The sequence below is a fragment of the Podarcis vaucheri genome (assembly GCF_965113315.1).
Source record: "Podarcis vaucheri genome assembly, chromosome: 4".
NCBI lineage: Eukaryota > Metazoa > Chordata > Lepidosauria > Squamata > Lacertidae > Podarcis > Podarcis vaucheri.
The window spans coordinates 18532906-18552219 of NC_138762.1; the positions used below are offsets into that span (position 1 = coordinate 18532906).

At 45.4% G+C, this 19314-nt stretch overlaps 1 protein-coding gene and 1 long non-coding RNA gene across 3 annotated transcripts in view; both read right to left on the reverse strand.

Annotated features, from left to right (window-relative positions):
* LOC309530683 overlaps positions 1 to 16775 on the reverse strand; it is a 112079-nt gene extending 95304 nt beyond the window's left edge. The window contains exon 1 of the long non-coding RNA XR_014218844.1: positions 15999 to 16775. This is a non-coding gene — a long non-coding RNA (uncharacterized lncRNA). The remainder of the gene's footprint in view (positions 1 to 15998) is intronic.
* SMCO4 (single-pass membrane protein with coiled-coil domains 4) overlaps positions 5992 to 19314 on the reverse strand; it is a 49997-nt gene continuing 36674 nt past the window's right edge. For both annotated transcript variants that reach the window (XM_082219681.1, XM_082219680.1), the window contains exon 2: positions 5992 to 6877. In XM_082219681.1, coding sequence (XP_082075807.1) covers positions 6554 to 6733 — 180 coding nt within the window. In that variant the 5' untranslated portion in view covers positions 6734 to 6877 and the 3' untranslated portion in view covers positions 5992 to 6553. The remainder of the gene's footprint in view (positions 6878 to 19314) is intronic.

Sequence of the window (19314 nt, forward strand, 5' to 3'; positions counted from 1 at the left end):
CTACCGAAGCCTGTCCACACACCCCTTTAAAACAAAATGGTTCTCGTTAGAATTCCTGAGCCATGATTGCAGTCATAGGATTGTTGTCTTTCACATGACAGTATACGTTTTGACTCCACAGAGTGGGAAGTGACGAAGACAGGATGTTTGTGTTACTGTGTTCCGTGAAGTGAGACTATTGTCTTTTGTTCTTTTTCTCTTTGCTGTCTGATGCTAGAGAGAGAAGGAGCCATGTTGCAGTGCTCCATGTGTGTTTATATGTAAATAAAGTCGATTAGCCAAAATGCTGAGCTGCTGAGGTCTGTTACACATCTGCACAAACTCTGTGGATCCCTAAGTGTGCCGGTGTCGTTTGGTATTGGTCGCTGTGATGTTCGGGCTGAATAAAGGTTTTGAAGCTCCCGAACAATTGACCAAGAAGGAGGGAACATGCCAGTTGGGCATGTGTCCCTACCAGGGTCCTACTCGAGTGTAGGCTGAACTCCTGACACTCCTATCAGTGCAAAAAAAGAAGAAAAAGCTTGGTTTGAGGGCTACAGAGAAGGGTTTAAAGGAAGAGAGAGCTCCAAAGATGGAGCAAAGAATAGCATTAGCCAGGGTTGCAGAAACTGGTCCATCACACATTGTTAAGCTTTAGCACTTCCCATCCCTGACCATTGTACATGCTGACCGGGGCTAAGGAGACCTCCAAAGGACTGCCGTAGGTTATCCAGGAGAGCTTTCCAGGTCAGGGGGGCTGCAAGAGAGAATGGGCAGCATCTTTTACGGAAGCCCAGGATAGAGCTGTCAAAACTCCAACAGCCTCTAGCTGTCGGAAAGATATAGAGAGTTAATTTCCCCTTGTGCTTTTCTTCCAGTGGAGAACCGGTTCCACGGACCTCCGTCGCATTAGAATTCTGGCAGGAACCTTCCCATTCCTCTGCATGTGTAGCAATTATCAAAGAGGTTCCTTTCCTGAAGGAAGAGGTTTCCGCAGCAATAACAACTAGCGGATCTGATGGCTGCCCTGCTTGCCAGGGCAAGTCTTGAGTTAGCAACACCAGACAGAATGCCCCAGAACCGCAAGTGCTATTCTCCAAGCATGGTCATTAATACGCAGCCTGGAGGAGCATAAATAAATTTAACACAACTGAATCAGGTTGAAAGCAGATTGCTTAAGTTAGGTACCAGAGCTCAGGGCTATGTTTCATGTCATTCGCATGAATATCTCCTCCCGCCCAAGAACAGCAGCGAGAGAGGAGATATGATGGCCATCTTCAAATATCAAGGGCTGTCCCGTGGAAGAGGCAGCAAGCTTGTTTACTCCTGCTCCGGTGGGTAGGACTCAAATCGATGGCTTCAATTTACAAGGAAGGAGATTCCAACTAAACATCGGAGGAAACTTTCTGATAGTAGGAGCTGTTCTGACAGCCGAACAGACTCCCTCAGAAGGTGGTGGACTCCCCTTCCTTGGAGGTTTTTAAGCAGAGGCTGGATGGTCATCTGCCATGGATGCTTTAGCTGAGATTCCTGAATCCCAGGGGTTTGGACATGATGACCCTTGGGGTCCCTTCCAATCATGATTCCATGATTCTATGAAGAATCCCGCTTCCACAATCTGCTACAGGTAGAATTGTTGTGGCTGGCATCCTTTACCAGAGGTAAAGTCAAACTACAGTGGTACCTCGGGTTAAGTACTTAATTCATTCCGGAGGTCCGTTCTTAACCTGAAACTGTTCTTAACCTGAAGCACCACTTTAGCTAATGGGGCCTCCCACTGCCACCGCCACCACACAATTTCTGTTCTCATCCCGAAGCACAGTTCTTAACCTGAGGTACTATTTCTGGGTTAGCGGAGTCTGTAACCTGAAGCATATGTAACCCGAGGTACCTGTACAGTGGTACCTCTGGGTGCAAATGGGATCCGTTCCAGAGCCCCGTTCGCATAATGAGCAGAAAGCAATCCGCATCTGCGCATTGCAATTCGCCGCGTCTGCACATGACGTCATTCTGAATGTCTGTGCATGTGACGAAACCCGGAAGTAACCCGTTCCATTACTTCCAGGTCACCGCGGGACGCATCCTGAAAAGATTCAACCTGAAGCAAACGTAAGAAGAGGTATGACTGTACTGCATTGTTGTTGTGGTTTAGTTGTTTAGTCGTGTCCGACTCTTCGTGACCCCATGGACCAGAGCACGCCAGGCACTCCTGTCTTCCACTGCCTCCCACAGTTTGGTCAGACTCATGTTCGTAGCTTCAAGAACACTGTCCAATGTACTGTCCAATGCCTTAGCAGTGCCCAAGTGCGGTCACTTGGGGCACAAGCCTGGGCAGTGTGGATAGAGGTCCATAAGCTGCCCAGACAACAAGGCCTCTCTCTTGGCCTCACTTATGTGGTCCAAAGGAAAGCAGAGCAATACGTTTGGCACCAGCCAGTAGCGTGGGAAGGCAGGGGCAGGGCGGCAAGGCACACCAGGCGGCACGGGGGCAAGAGGGCACCAGAGACAGCGTCCTTTCCAGCTATCTCCCCAATAAATCTGTCCCAAAAAATATCCCCCCAAAAGCTCCTTAGCCTTTACTTCTCCCGAAGGTGTCCTGCAAGGTAGTGGTTTAACCCACAGCGCCACCCGCGTCCCCTGGTTTAAGTGCAAGTAAAACAGCATTAACAACTGAGTACCAGTGTTATCTACATGACCCAGAAGCCATACGCCGGCTCCCTCGGCCAATAAAGCGAGATGAGCGCTGCAACCCGAGTCGTTTGTGACTGGACCTAATGGTCAGGGGTCCCTTTACCTTTTACCAGTGTTATCTAGAGCAGGGGCAAAGAATCCTTTGACATATCCCCCGCTGTCTCCCATAATTCCTGACTGTTGGCCATGCAGGTTGGGGATGAGGGGAATTGGAGAAACCACAAGATCTCCACCACTGACCTAGATTTCTCAACTTCACTTCTTCTCCAGTCAGCCTTGAGCCATTTCTTCCTAGCATATGGTTCTCAACAGTGCTTTTCTTTTGTGGGAGGGAGAGCTTGAAATAGCAAGGTTCTCTTGGGGGACGCAAGTCATTCAGCATGATCCACCTCGGAGGTCAAATATTCTGCTACCTTAGTAATGCGTCCAACTTTAAACAAACGAACAGGAATCCCTCGAGTCCTCTGGCAGTTTCAAATTGCTACGGCTGTGTTTTTTTAAAGCACCTCTCATTTGAAAGAGCTAGGTATTTTCACCATTGTAACGAGGGAATGCCCAGTCCTTCCTATTCCCCTTTATTTTCTTCCGACTGAAAACAATAATAGTTAAAAAGGAAAGAAAAACTTATTTGCAAGAGCTCCATTAAAGTCTTGGCCCTTTATAAACATCTTGCACCAAGATGGGATTCACGCTAAGAAAATTTTGCTGCTAATAAAACCATGGCTATAAATGGATTTGTGGGGAAGGGAGGGCTGACAGAATATATGCAAAATGGTTTTATCAGGTAATGAGCACCTTTGGTGGCTTATCACATGATGGGGCTTGAAGAAATAGCACAGTGTGATTTTTTAAATATATTTTTTTGCTGCTAAAAGGATTCTAATAAATCATTCCATTCTGCTGCCGCCTCTTCACGCCCAGAAACAGTTTGAAATCCTATTGCTGAAACACTTAGAAAAGTTTTTGACCAGAATAATGTATACAATTTTAATTTTTTTTAAAAAAAAGGAGTATTAAGAGAGACAGACCTACGACCAGCAAATTTGTAAACCACTTGCTGTTACTATTTTTCTATACAGCAGAGCCAACTTTTGGCCCTCCAGATGTTGCCAAACTGCAACTTCCATCAGACCCAGCATTTATGGGAACTATAGTTCAACGTCTGAAGAGCAAAAGCTCCCCCCACATTCACACCTGCCATATAGCTTTACGTTTGATTCTCTACCATAGGAGAAAACCCTGTTGAAAGGGCAAGCAATGTGCAGCCTACAGACTGCAATACAGAAGATACTTGAGCTACTATTTGGCCCCCTCTTAGAAATGTTTCCTTTGGGGCACCGTGAAGAGCAGGCGCCAGTCAGTGTAGACGAGACTAAGCTAGAGCAGGATTTCCCAAACTTGGGTCTCCCAGCTGTTTGGGGACTACAACTCCCATCATCCCTAGCTAGCAGGGCCAATGGTCAGGGATGGTGGGAATTGTAGTCCCAAAACATCTGGAGGGCCAAGTTTGGGGATGCTGGTCTAGACAGTGGTTGGGTGGGAGATGCCAGGTGCATGATGGGAGGCAAATCTTCAAAATAAATATATTTTTTATTTTTATTATGTTTGGAGAGTTTAGTGATCCCCTTGTAGAATCGCTTCTGAGAATGCATGCTCAGGCAGGCACACTGCACTTGCTGCTTTCTCATCTGTGTGGGTTCAGAAGATACCGTATTTTTCGCTCTATAAGACGCACCAGACCAGTGGCGTAGCGTGGGTTGTCAGCACCCAGGGCAAGGCAAGTAATTTGCGCCCCCTAACCCATGGATTTGCGCCCCCTAACCCGTGGATTTGCGCCCCCTAACCCTAACCCCCAGATGTTGCGCCCGGTGCGGCCGGGCCCCCCCTGCACCCCCCACGCTACGCCACTGCACCAGACCACAAGACACACCTAGTTTTTGGAGGAGGAAAACAAGAAAAAAAATATTCTGAATCTCAGAAGCCAGAACAGCAAGAGGGATCGCTATGCAGTGAAAGCAGCAATCCCTCTCGCTGTTTTGGATTCTGGGATAGCTGCGCAGCCTGCATTCGCTCCATAAGACGCACATACATTTCCCCTTACTTTTTAGGAGGGAAAAAGTGTGTCTTATAGAGCAAAAAATACGGTGTTTTTAAAAATTGTTTCATGCACCAACCATTCCCACCAATGGGAATTGTTGTCCCAAAATAGCTGGAGACCCAAGTTTGGGAAAGATGGGAGCTAGAGGAATGAAGGGCCTGGTCATTAGAGAGTGGATTCATATGTATGTTCCTACAGCCTAATGGACCTGAAGATTGACCACTGATGGTTGGGGAAGGCTCATAGTTCTGTGGCAGAGAGCCTGCTTTGCATGCAGAAGGTTCCAGGTTCAATCCCCTGATAGGGCTGGGAAGGCGCCCTCCTTGGAACTCTAAGCCCCTGAAAAAATTTGCATCACCCGTTCTCCTTTCCTTCCTTTGCGCCATTTTGTATCGGGCACCAAAGTCTCAGGAGGCTCAGAGAGATCAGTGGGTAGGACATCTGCTTTGCATGCAGGTTTCAGGTTCAATCCTCGGCATCTCCATTTAAAAGGGTTGGGTAGGAGGCGGTGGAGAAAGTTACTAGGCTGAGACCCTGGAGAGCAGCTGCCAAGCAAGACAATACTCAACCAGATAGACAAATAATTGGAGCCAGTGTAAAGCAGCTTGCTAAATTTCGTTGCCCTCAGTTTTAATGTACAGTGGTACCTCAGGTTAAGTACTTAATTCGTTCCAGAGGTCTGTTCTTAACCTGAAACTGTTCTTAACCTGAAGCACCACTTTAGCTAATGCTGCCTCCTGCTGCTGCTGCGCCACCGGAGCACGATTTCTGTTCTCATCCTGAAGCAAAGTTCTCAACCTGAGGTACTATTTCTGGGTTAGCGGAGTCTGTAACCTGAAACGTATGTAACCTGAAGCATATGTAACCTGAGGTACCACTGTATGTGGTTTTTATGCCGCGTTTTGAGCAGACCCTCAGTAAATGTTGGAAGTAAGGTCACTTTATTTTTATTTAGGAAAAAATTAAATCATCTGCATGTAGACCACTTTCCAAAATACTATTTCTTATTGCTTCTCAAACCATTCCAGCCACCACTTAAAGCTACGGTTATCACTGATTACAAGCATTTTTGCAGGGACACCCTCAAAATCTTAAAACTATCTTAACACCAGTTTAGCCTCACGGGGAAGCCTTCTGTTTGCCTTCTGACGTGCGTTTGATTGAAAACGTTACATAACGGAGCTGGGTTTTGTGTTTTTTGAGGGTCAGGTAGAAAAGGAAGCTTTTATGCAAGACTCATCTTCTTTATTCCAAAAATAAATATATGTATATATATATATATTAGTCAAAGTTTTCCAAATGCCATTATAACATTCTGAAAGGGGGCTGGGGGGGCAGTTTTGTTTCTTTGGAAAGTTGCGAAGCCAACGTACAACGACTCACGGTAACAACACTAGCAATGTTGCCGACAAATTGATAGGCTCAAACTCGATTTATAGAAATTTCCGAAAGCAACAGTGACCCACCCGCCCCCCCTTATGACGAAAGGGTTCAAAAATGGGGAGGGGTCCCTGCGCTCCCCCCTCAAAGTCAAAAAGGCACATGAGCTGGGCGAGAAAAATTATTTTGTGCCATGGTGGCAAATACGTTCTGTGTTTACTGTGGAGTTTGGTCAAAGAAAGAAGATTCCTTTTTTCTGCAAAAGGATTATTATTATTATTATGAACTCGGAGATAGAGAAAAGGCTCTCTTTCTCTTCCTCCTTTCGGGGACTTTTCATTTTGGTTTGGTTTTGGCATTGGGCAGAAGAGGAGGCAAAAGTTGCGGCGGAGTTCGACAGCCGCATCATTCCGTTGTGTTTGGGCGGGTCGCCACGTACACAAAGACCACGATCAAAAGCACGACCACGGCCAGTGTAGGGAGCACCACGGTTGTGACCTGCTGTCGCGCTTCCTGCATGGCTTGTTTTCGCTCCTTTTTGTCTCTCGACGTCTCTTTTTTGGGCTTGCCTTTCAGCTGTCTCATTCTCCTCCTCCTCCGGGACTTGCCGTCAATCAGCCAAAACGAACAAACGGAAATCAAAGTTGTGCCGGGATGCGAACAAAGAAGCGCCTCTTAGAGCCAAAAGTTCTTTCCCTCCCAATTTTGAGGAATTATTGTATTTAAAACCTGGAAAAGAAACAGAAGAGAAAAAATGATTCTTAGGCAAGGACGGGAGTAGCTGCTGAACAAAGATTTTTAAAAATTTCATTACGGTTTTCACAATACAATATCTGGAACAGATAGAATCAAAAGACAAGAAAGAGGGGAAAGAGAGAAAACAGAGGAAAAGAAGAACGGAGAGATAAGAAACATTAAAGATAAAAGGGGGGACGTCTGCTTTTCCATCTGCCGGTTACATTAGAAAATGATTATTTAAGATATTCAGTCCATCCATCTTTTCTACTTTCTGTTTAACTATAGTCAAAGTGCCATTCATTTCTTCTTCCCAAGAGGGAATCCCAATTTTTTCTTACAGTTACAGATAGGTAGCTGTGTTGGTCTGCCATAGTCAAAATAAAAAAATCCCTTCCAGTAGCACCTTAAAGACCAACTAAGATAGTTCTTGGTATGAGCTTTCGTGTGCATGGTATCTGAAGAAGTGTGCATGCACACGAAAGCTCATACCAAGAACTAACTTAGTTGGTCTTTAAGGTGCTACTGGAAGGGATTTTTTTATTTCAAATTTTTCTTGTTATTAATTAGTGTCTGTTAGTTCCCAGCACCGTTCCTCCATATTGGATAATAGTAGGTTCTTCCATCCATTGTGTTGGACAAGGAGTAAATGCTTTTATAGGCGAGAGTGGTGAACCTCAGGCCCAGATGCTGAATGCGGCCCTCAAAGCTGTTCTGTCTGGCCCTTGGAACTACCCCCCCCCCAGTTCACATCCCACAAAGGCCCTGCACATTCCACAAGTGTCCCAGGGGAGGTCGCAACCATATAAAACACAGCATTACAATCACAACTAGACTGATTTTTTTCCCTTTTCTACAGGAAGGTTGGGCAGATGTGAGGGTTGTGGAGATCAACATGAACCCTGAGTCACGTGAAAACTAGTGGCTTGGGAAGTAAGGGCAGAGAACCAGAATTAAGAAACTGAGCGCATGTTCATCCCGAGAATTTGTTTTCTGCACCCAAACCAAGCTCATAATCGTTTAACACACAGAAAAATCTACTCCGGGTTTCCCATCCTCCTGCCCCCCAAAATATTTCTTGGTTTTAGCAGCATAACTCTCGGGGAGGAAAGAGGGTAGAGTTTTTGGTGCTCCTGTTAAACAACAGGGAGACAAAAGAAAGCCTTGCAACTTTGGAGCGTTTTCATTCATTAACCGTCTGCATTGCTTGCGTTCAGATTTTAAATTTCCTTTGCCTATACATCGCTTACAAGCCACCTTCTCCCCCTAGGTCAGGGGTCTGCAACCCGCGGCTCCGGAGCCGCATGTGGCTCTTTTACACCTTTGCCGCGGCTCCGGGGCGGATACTAGCGAGGGGAGGAGGCGCATTGTGCGCCCCGACACTCCCCACTGTGGCGGGCGCTGTACTGGCTGTGACGTCGCATGGGGGCGGTGCGTGCGTTAGTCACACACCGTCCCGACGTCACCTTCCCGCCCGCTGTCAGATTGCGGCTCCGGAAATATATTTGTTTTAAATGTCGCAGTGGTTTTGCGGCTCCCAGGTTTTTTTCCCTTCGGAAACGGGTCCAAGTGGCTCTTTTTGTCTTAAAGGTTGCAGACCCGTGCCCTAGGTGCACTCCTGGGACTACAACTCCCATCAGTCCCAGCCAGCAGAATTATGGGAGTTGTAGTATACAACATCAGGCTGGCAAAGGCTGGCCTTGTACGATATGCAAAACAAACAACTTACTTTATTTTGTAAAATAACGCTGGCTTTGTAAAATAAGTAAATAAAACCTGTCTTCCCCGGTTATTATTATTATTCTACCCCGCCCATCTGGCTGGGTTTCCCCAGCCACTCTGGGCAGCTTCCAGTAAAATATAAAAACATAATAAAACGTCACAATAAAAAACTTCCCGATACAGTGGTACCTCAGGTTAAGTACTTAATTCGTTCCGGAGGTCCGTACTTAACCTGAAACTGTTCTTAACCTGAAGCACCACTTTAGCTAATGGGGCCTCCTGCTGCCGCTGTGCCGCCGGAGCACGATTTCTGTTCACATCCTGAAGCAAAGTTCTTAAACTGAAGCACTATTTCTCGGTTAGCAGAGTCTGTAACCTGAAGCATATGCCACCTGAAGCATATGTAACCTGAGGTACCACTGTACATGACTTTTCTTTTTCTTTTTAAGGAAATCATAGGAGCCCTGTGCTCCTTTGCACCCGAATCCTTCCCCCCCCCCCCGACATTGTTGTGAATACCTAGAATAGCTCAGGAGCTTCTACCCAAAGCATTCCTAAAAAGCCAGGCCGTCTCTCTGGGAAACCAAGGCCCAGACAGCCTTAACAATGCTCTCCTTGTGGAAAAATTACAGCACTTCATCATGCGGCAGACACTTCTCCAAGGCCACCAAAGTTGTGGCCGAGTTTAATTCAGCTACAAGGCAGGACCCCATTCATTCCAGGCAGCCGGACAAACAAGATAACACCAGCTAAGGGCTTGATGGCAATAAGGAGAATTAAGTGTCCTGTCGATAACGGGGCCCTTGGCTGCCATCTTGAACAACGGGTCCCAGCCAGAGGTCCACAGCCTTCTGCGTATATGCAAGGCAGACAGTGCGAGGAGGAAACGTGGATCTTTTCTCACTGCATTCAGACCCAAGGTGCATTCATCATCTCTGCAAGGCAGCAGGAGCAGGAATCAAAGGGCTTTCTGTGGACGGCTCAAAACCCTACCTCATTTCCCCCCTGGCAAGGGCAGGAGAATTAAAGCTCGCTGCGAAAGAATGGTCACGCCTGGAGTTTCAAGAGCTTTGTCAGGAAAATTTCACAGATGCAGACAGGGGATCGGGTATTCATTGGCCCACAGGTTCACACGGCATCCATAATTGTGTATCTGCAGAATGAGCTGTAGTACGCCCCACGATTTTCAGAAGTGTGTGGCCAAATAGCTATATCGCGAGCTGTTGGTGCACAGAATGGGTTCTCGGGACCCCATTGCAGAATGGGGACCCCTGGTAGTCCAAATTGCGGTGTTGAGCAGTGTTGTGGTCTGGATCTGCATCTTGCGGTTGGCTGTGAGAGCTTGCTCCCCACTATCTTCTCCCCAAAGTGCTGGGTTTTGCAGTGCGTCGTTTTCAAAATTATGTAGCAGCATCAAAACAGCGAGGGAGGCCAAATGGAAATGTTGTAAAGGAGTAAGCCAGGGGTCAGCAAACTTTTTCAGCAGGGGGCCGGTCCACTGTCCCTCAGACCTTGTGGGGAGCCGGACTATATTTTGGAGGGGGGGAAATGAACGAATTCCTATGCCCCACAAATAACCCAGAGATGCATTTTAAATAAAAGGACACATTCTACTCATGTAAAAACACGCTGATTCCTGGACCGTCCGCGGACCGGGTTGAGAAGGCGATTGGGCCGGATCTGGCCCTCAGGCCTTAGTTTGTCTACCCATGGAGTAAGCAAATGTTCTGGACTCATATGAGGAAGGAACATACCAGGAAATAATCCCCCCAATACAAAGCAAGCTCCTTCTGTCAGTGTTGGCAAGCTCTCCACATCTTCTGGGCTGTGTGCACCACCACCTTCTTCTTCTTCTTCGATCACTCGTAATCGAGTAAGATTGACTTCCATGAACAAGTCTTAACAGTGAGTCCGTAAGTGACTGTGGAGGCCAATTCTGGATCCACACGACCTTCCACAGTGGGGAGATAGGTTTCCAGGCAGGTGCTGATCACGGTGAGGGTTTGCCAAGCGTGCCCTCCTCTTCGCACGTTTCTCCCTTTCGTCTTGAGTTCAAGCACCTTCAAAGCCCATGAAAGCTTTGGTGAAGGCTGTTCTCCAGGTGGGGCGCTCGCAGGCCAGTGTTTCCCAGTTGTCTGTGTAGGGTCCACCACCACCAGAGAGCCGATCCCTCCAGAGCCACTTGCCATACCAAACTTGGAATGTTTACAATGCAGCACATATAGGTATCTATGCACGTTCCTGTATCAAACAGGTATGCATTCTCCCTTCTCAGTCTTGGATGGAGAAGAGGTTTGTCTTCAGTTCAACCAAGGGTTTTGGAAGGAACTGTAAAGGTAAAGGTAAAGAGACCCCTGACCATTAGGTGCAGTTGTGGCCGACTCTGGAGTTGCGGCGCTCATCTCGCTTTATTGGCCGAGGGAGCCGGCCTACAGCTTCTGGGTCATGTGACCAGAATGACTAAGCCCCTTCTGGCGAACCAGAGCAGCGCACGGAAACACCGTTTACCTTCCCACCGGAGCTGTACCTATTTATCTATTTGCACTTTGACGTGCTTTCGAACTGCTAGGTTGGCAGGAGCAGGGACCGAGCAATGGGAGCTCACCCCGTCGCGGGCATTTGAACCGCCGACCTTCTGATCAGCAAGTCCTAGACTCTGTGGTTTAACCCACAGCGCCACCCGTGTCCCTCAGAAGGAACTGTACCTACTGTCAAAATTCCTCTATCTCCCCCTCCCCTTGGCAGCATATTATGGGAGACAATGTCACTCTTGCCATCAGCGGATGCCTGACGGTTGCACAGGTGAGAGAATATGACTAAGTTACTTTTCTTTTTTAAAAAAATCACTGTTTTAGAGAAAGCTTCTTTAAAACAAAAAACAAATCTCAGTTGGCGCATGGCTGTTATCTAGACAGCAGAAAGCAAACCAAGGGATGGAAAGGAGGGATCTGCGTGAGGAAAAGAGACCGTGAAAGGATCTGCTTCGTAAGTAAAGCGAAGCCAGTTTCTGTGGAGTTTGCACACATGTGCACCAAGACTTGCAATATGGTTGTTCCAAGTCAGCTGCGGTGTTGCTATACTTATTTTGCAATGTATGGAAACACAACAGAAGCTTAATGTGAGTCCACAGTGTGATGCAGCAGCAAAAAAAAAAAGCTAATGTTATTCTAGGCTGCATCAACAAAGTCTAGTGTCCAGATCAAGGGAAGTAATAGTACCACTCTATTCTGCCTTGGTCAGACCACACTTGGAATACTGTGTCCAGTTCTGGGCACCATAATTTAAGAAGGATATTCACAAGCTGGAATGTGTTTAGAGGAGGGCAGCCAAGATGATCAAGGGTCTGAAAACCAGTCCTTATGAGAAACGCTTGAAGGAGCTGCGTATGTTTAGATTGGAAAAGAGGCGACTGAGAGGAGATAGCCTTCTTCAAATATCTTAAGGGCTGTCAAATGGGGGAGGGAGCATGCTTGTTTTCTCCTGCTCTGGAGGGTAGGACTTGAACCAATGGCTTCAAGTTGCAAGAAAGGAGATTCCAACTAAACATTCGGAACAACTTTTGACAGTAAGAGCTGTTTTGCAGTGGAACGGACTCCCTCGTGAGGTTGTGGATTCTCCTTCCTTGGAGGTTTCTAAGCAGAGGTTGAATGGTCATCTGTCATGGAGATTCCTGCATTGCAGGGGGCTGGACTAGAAGACCCTTGGATCCCAAAAAGTCTGTAAAACTAATAAAAATATATACAAGATAGAAGACCCTTGGATCCCTTCCAACTCTAAGACTCTATGATGGAGAAGAAAATGAAGTGGTCAAAACATAGGAACAGAGAAAGATGCCTTAGATTGCTCCATCAAGCTCAGAGTCTCAGACTGGGAACATTTCCCATTCCTACCATGGAGATACCAAAGACTGAACCTTCTTTGGAGGTCTTTAAGCAGAGGCTTGACAACCGTATGTCAGGAGTGCTCTGATGGTGTTTCCTGCTTGGCCGGGGGTTTGGACTCGATGGCCCTTGTGGTCTCTTCCAACTCTATGATTCTATGAACCTGAGGTCTTCTACATGCAGGCCAGATGTTCTAGCACTAAGCTATGGACCTTCCTATGTATATGGGGGGGCTGCCTAATGCAGCTCAGTACTGTCTACACCAGTGTCTCTCTAATTGAGGTCCATAACTTGAGGTCTTTCCCTCAAGGAACTACTGGAGCACCCAAGACCATGCATGGAATTTGCCATCACAAGACCTAGTGGTGGTCACCAACTTGGAAGGCTTTAAAAAGAGGGTTATAAGCCCCACAATGGATGAAATTCACCACTTTCGAACGTATTGCGAAGTGCCAATAAGCCCTGGAATTGTCAGAATGGCAGCTTTTTGTGTGTGTCTTGTCTCTTATAAGGTTGGTGGTGATGAAACCTACTTCTAAGCTAGATGTTCCTTCCCTTTATTAAGTGCTCACAACCCAGAAAGGAGCTTTTGATGCCAGCAGCTCCATTTTATCCCCAAAGCTGGCTCAGTCTACAAGCAAATGCTGAAAGGAAATAAATGACCAGGAAAATAAAGAACTGTCCTTGAGTAGTTCCACTAAGCATTTTTAAAAGACCAGATACTTCTAATTTTCAAGTCACAGCATTGAAAGCTACTGAACTTTTTCTTTCTTTCTTTAAAAAAAAAATTAAACATTCTTGTTTATCAAGGTCAGTAGGGTTTGGATTTAAAAAATATATCTGAAGCATCATTTAAAAATAATGTACTGAAGAATTATACCTACAAGAGGTGGGGGTTGGAAAACCTATTCTCAAAAGCCATTTATGTTGTGCCCTTTCACATTTGGTTCAGGTGTAACAATAATGCACCACACTTAACAAAGGGAATTTGTAAGAATAATAATTTTATGCTTTATATGCTGCCCATCTGACCAGGTTGCCCTAGCCACTGTGAGCTGCTACCAACAAATTATAAAACCACAGTAAAACAACAACCATTAAAAGTTGACACATGACTCGGACTACAAGAATTTGCTGAAATGGCGCAGTTAAGAAATACCCTGAGAGGCAACTCAAAACAAAAATTTATGGAAAAATGGGATAGATATAAAACGTATGTTCAAAAATACAGTAAAGGTTTGCTATCTATGCTAGCATTTGATTGACGTTGGAGTGACACTGAGTTGAGAAATAAGACTAAGAGCGCATATTGATATAGGAATGTATTAGATAATATGTAAAGAAATATACAATAATAAGAGTACATTCACTTGTAAAAAAAGAATATACAACAGGAAAGACAGGAAGTCTAGTGTGTTGGTATGTATATGATTTTGGCGGGGGAATTGTTTTTGTTTTTTCTCTTTGTTCTTTCTATTTTTTTGTTTCATTTTCTTTCTAGGTATATAAAATTTGTATATAATTTTTGTATACATGTTGGATATTATATTATAGTAAGTCCTGTAATGTAATATGACAACGTTTACCGATGTAATATAAGGTTAACAAATAAATAAAATGAAAATTTAAAAAAAAGTTGACACATGATACAGATGTCTACGGAAAGTCCTATAATTGTTTATCTCCTTGACATCTGGCGGGAGGGCGTTTCACAGGGAGGGTGCCACCACCGAGAAGGCCCTCTCCCTGTTCCCTGTCACTTCACTTCTTGCAGTGAGGGAACCACAAAGGAAGTAGGAGGGAGCGGAAGACCCCATAACACACTCCCCAATTCCTAAAAATGGCTGAGTGGCTGTTAGTATTCTGTCTGCACTGCAACACAGAGCAGAAACTTTCCTCTAGTGCATGAAGATAAATTTTCTAGCATATCACAGAAATTTCCGGCAGCCCATTACATACCACTGAAGTATTATGATCTGTTCGTCCCCCCCCACCTCCACCCTCCCTGGTTCCGTTATTTTCAAGGGTAAAAAGCTTTTAGTTATATGCACGGCAATTCTAGGAGTATTAGGAGAGCACATGAAATTGCCATCCTTCAGACGGAAGATAGGTATCCCCCCCCACCAAATTACAGGCCTAAATCAAAATTGACCTGCCATTAACAAAAACATCGCTTTTTACAGTTAAGTGCGGCTCGGAAAGTTTCCGGGCTTTCCGATTGCATTTGGAAGAAATGAAAATAATCTCCACATTCTGCCAGAATGACAGGAAGTAAAAAAAAAAGAAAGAAAGAAAAAGGGAGGAAAAAGCTATTTCAATGAGGTTTTAATAATTCCAAGTGTCTCGGGACTGCCTTGTAGGTGACATCTCTTCTATAGCAGGGGATGAAGGAAGAATATATTTTTTTGCCCTGATCACTGCCTGCGGCCATCACATATGCAGTAACCCTACTTAGCATTCACATTACAGCTTTCTGAGTGCTCAAAGCACTTTCACATATATTATCTCAATTACCCTTACAACACCCCTGTAAGGTAAGCCAGGTAAGCCGCTATTATTATGGTCTGCATATTACAGGCGGGGGAGAAAGAGGCTGCGAAGCAGTTACCGTATTTTTCGCTCTATAAGACACACCCACCCATAAGATGCACCTAGTTTTTAGAGGAGGAAAACAAGTAAAAAAAATCTCTCCATCTCTGCGCAGCACCATTCGCTCCACAAGACGCACACACATTTCCCCATACTTTTCAGGAGGAAAAAAGTGTGTCTTATGGAGCGAAAAATACGGTAGCTTGTAATATCCATGAGTCGCCATTCTTTTTTAGTTGGGACCTCGCTCATTTTCCATTTTTGGGCTAACAAAACACGGGCTGCAGTGGTGGCATTCATAAATAGCTTTTTTTGACACCTGGGAATTTCTATCTGGATTATCCCCAACGAAAAGGACTCTGGGTTTTTTTGGGGGGGGGGTTGGGGTTGGAAAAGTACATTTAAACATTTTTTCCAATTCATTATACATTATTTCCCAATACTCTTTTAAAAGTCCACAGGGGTCATCTAGTCCAACCCCACCCCCTGCAATCCAGGAATCTTTTTCCTCCAAGGAAATACTCCATGGCGTATGTGGTTCCTCTCTGCTGTTGAAACTGTCCGTTTACAGGGAACAGTTTGAGAAATGGCACAGGGAAGGAGCCACTCTAAGAAAACCTTGTTTCTGTTGAGTATGGCAAAATCTCTCCCCCCCTCCCCCGAAGATCTTTTTACCTTTTACTTAGGAAAATCACCCAAGAATCAAACACCTGGGTTTCCCCAAACATTTTAGCCGCCTTTCGAAAATTCCGCCCGGACGCCATTTTTGACAGATGGATCCCAGCTCTATCCGGGAAATTCCGGACGTATGGCAGAACCTAGTACAGTGGTACCTCGGGTTAAGAACTTAATTCGTTCTGGAGGTCCGTTCTTAACCTGAAACTGTTCTTAACCTAAGGTACCACTTTAGCTAATGGGGCCACCTGCTGCTGCCACGCCGCTGGAGCACGATTTCTGTTCTCATCCTGAAGCAAAGTTCTTAACCCGAGGTATTATTTCTGGGTTAGCGGAGTCTGTAACCTGAAGCGTCTGTAACCTGAGGTACCACTGTATTATGAAAAGTGAAAAGCAATAGAACTTTCCCGCTCTTTCCTTCCCAGTTTGAACAAGCAGAGTTAGGTTTATGGTAAGCAAAAATTTTCAGGAAAAAAGCACAGGACTGCTCCTATCCCCACCCTACTCTCTCCATGGATCCAGCAGAATAGTGTTAGAAATTAGCCAGGTGCCAGGCGCGTTTTGCATCTGGCAGGGTGTCCAATTGCGACCACGTGGAGATCTCTGAATGCCAAGTAGGCGACTGGCATCTCCACCTGGCTGGCCGCTCCAGCTTTCTTAAACAAGTGAGCCAGCCACCCCCCAAACGTGGCCCTCCAGCTATTTTGGGACTACAATTCCCATCACCCGTGACCACTGGTCCGGTTAGCTAGGGATGATGGGAGTTGTATTCCCAAAACATCTGGAGGGCCGATTTGGGGGTGCCTGAGGTAAGCAGAAGAGCTTATTTTCATGGCATTTATGTCCCATCCTTTTCTCCAAGGAGTCCATGGTTCACGCCCTCCTCAGTTAATCCCTACAACGGCCCTGTGAGGTTAACAAGCTACGACTGGCTCCCAGGTCAACCAGGGAGCTTCCTGACTGTGTGGGGATTTGAACCCAGGTCCTAGTCCGATACTCTAACCATTACAGCACCCGGGTTCCCTAGAGTACTTCTGCTCTGGGGCAGCTATAGATAAAACAAATATAAATGCAGGTTTTGGTGTCTTCGGGTGTCTTCCCGTGTAAGAGTCGGGGTGTCTGTGCGACGTTTCGACGAGGTCTCACTCGTCATCTTCAGGCTGGTGCTTTCGGCTTCTTGTTACTGGAACAGAGCAGAATCTGGTGTTTGAGTTCCTATAAATACTGTTGAGGGGTGTGGTGTATGGCCTCCAACGTTCTGGGCAGAGAGGAAGTTCCTAGATTAGTGTGCCTCTTCTTCTTTTGTTCCTTAATTACTTGAGGGATATCTTAATATAGTGGCACCTCCGGATGCTGCACCCCCCTGCAATCCCTACACAGATCTGGCTGGCACAAGGCACAAAATCACAGCTCGCCCCTATACACGAAGCCAAGCCAGAGCACAACTAAATGCAGCACAGCCATCTTCTCAGAAAAACTCTTCACAAGCTCAAGAGGTCAAGACACGAAAGCTTTAGCAACTAATCTACACTTAATGACCCACCCAGTGGTATTCAGAATACCACTCATGAAATCACTCAAGATATCCCTCAAGTAATTAAGGAACAAAAGAAGAAAAGGCACACTAATCTAGGAACTTCCTCTCTGCCCAGAACGTTGGAGGCTATACACCACACCCCTCAACAGTATTTATAGGAACTCAAACACCAGATTCTGCTCTGTTCCAGTAACAAGAAGCCGAAAGCACCAGCCTGAAGATGACGAGTGAGACCTCGTCGAAACGTCGCACAGACACCCCGACTCTTACACGGGAAGACACCCGAAGACACCAAAACCTGCATTCCTGTACCCGTGAAAATCTACGAAAGCAAACAAATATAAATGTATAAATATGGGGAAAGCAAAACGTCCCTCAGAGAAGGATCTGAAATATTTTCCTTGAAGTCTGACTTTGTTTTATTCTGGACTGTTTTATTTGATGTTTTAAAGCAATGCTCTCCAAACTTTTCATGTTGGTGACGCACTTTGTAGACACGCATCATTTCGTGGTGCGGTAATTTCAGTTTTACCAGCAAAACGGAGATTAAGCTAGCCCCTACTAGCAACACAAGGTTGGGAAAGCTCTGTTTTAATGCATTGCAAACCACTTTGATATGTTCTTTAAAATATAAAGCGGTATAGAAATGAACTGAACAATAACAACACTGTGATAAATTTCATTTATTAGAGCACCTAGGCATTCCGTTGTAGCAACGGTAACCTAGGTTTAAGGTACCATTTGGTTATTCCCTTATAAATCTGAAACTGCCTGTGAAATGTGGGAAAGGGCTTCTGAATGCTTCAGGTATGGTCAGCCACATGAAACAGAACCAAATCTCTCCACCCTGACCTACATTTCTAACCCCCATTGAATTCCCACTGAATTGAAGGCATGAAAAGTGCTATGCTGTGATTTCTTTCTAAGGAATTATTTAATAACTTATAACTATGTATGTCTCACGATTAATCTCAAGGCCACCCTTTATCAACTCCTGCAAATTAGGCTCTCTTCCTTTAAAAAAAAAAAAAGCTTGCAGACAAACGGAACTTGCCAGAAAGCCGGCATTATCTGATAAAACCTTTGCATGTATTATTGAGGGTCCGAAGGTCTCTTGAGCAACGTATATCGTTTACAAATCCAATAATCCGCTAATCAAACACAGAGATTTATGGGCTCACAGGCAGGGCATCAAAATAAGTCTCCAAGTAGGGATTTATAGGGGATGAATTTGCAATCCCCAACTGCCACAATTATAAAAAGGAAATTTCCATAAAATTTGGGGTTAGACATTATTTAACGCCTGCAAAATCAGGGCAGATCAATAATGTAAGAAGTGTGCCTTGATGAATGCAGAATACGGTAACTGCTTGTGGTCACATTTTTTTAAAAAAACCCATATTGGGGGAGTTGAGGAGAAGAATATTATAGAAATAACAGGGAACCTTCTAACTATTCAAATATGTGTAGAGCAGTTTCATAAAAAATACAACAAGGCAGCCTGTAACATAAAACATAACATTTCAGTAACATAAATAAAAACATCAATAAACGTTAGTTGGTTCAAAGGGGGGGGGGAGTCATGCTTCAAAACCCTGTCTAAATAATACAGTTTTCAAAAGATATATAAAAGAAGGCAGGGATTAACTCTGGCCATACTTCCACTGGCAAGGAGTTCCACCTGCCACAAAAACAGGATCACCAAAAGTGCCCCATCAGAAGATCTCAGCGACTGAGGTGGAGCCCTAAAGAATCAGGTAACTCTTGAGATACTTTGGGTCCACGTTGCAGAATTAATTATAGAATTGGAAGGGACCACAGGGTTCAATGCAGAAACCTTTTGCCCCGGTGTGGGGCTTGAACCCACGACCTTGAGATTTGTGAATTATACGCAAGGAAATGGAACCTGGTCCAGAAGCCTATTGGGGGCCGGCACAGGTCTCTCAGCAACGGAGTGACGTGTCGCCAGTAAGCTGTTCATCAGTTACAGCTTCCAAGGGCAGCCCTACACAGTGTGTGTTACAGTA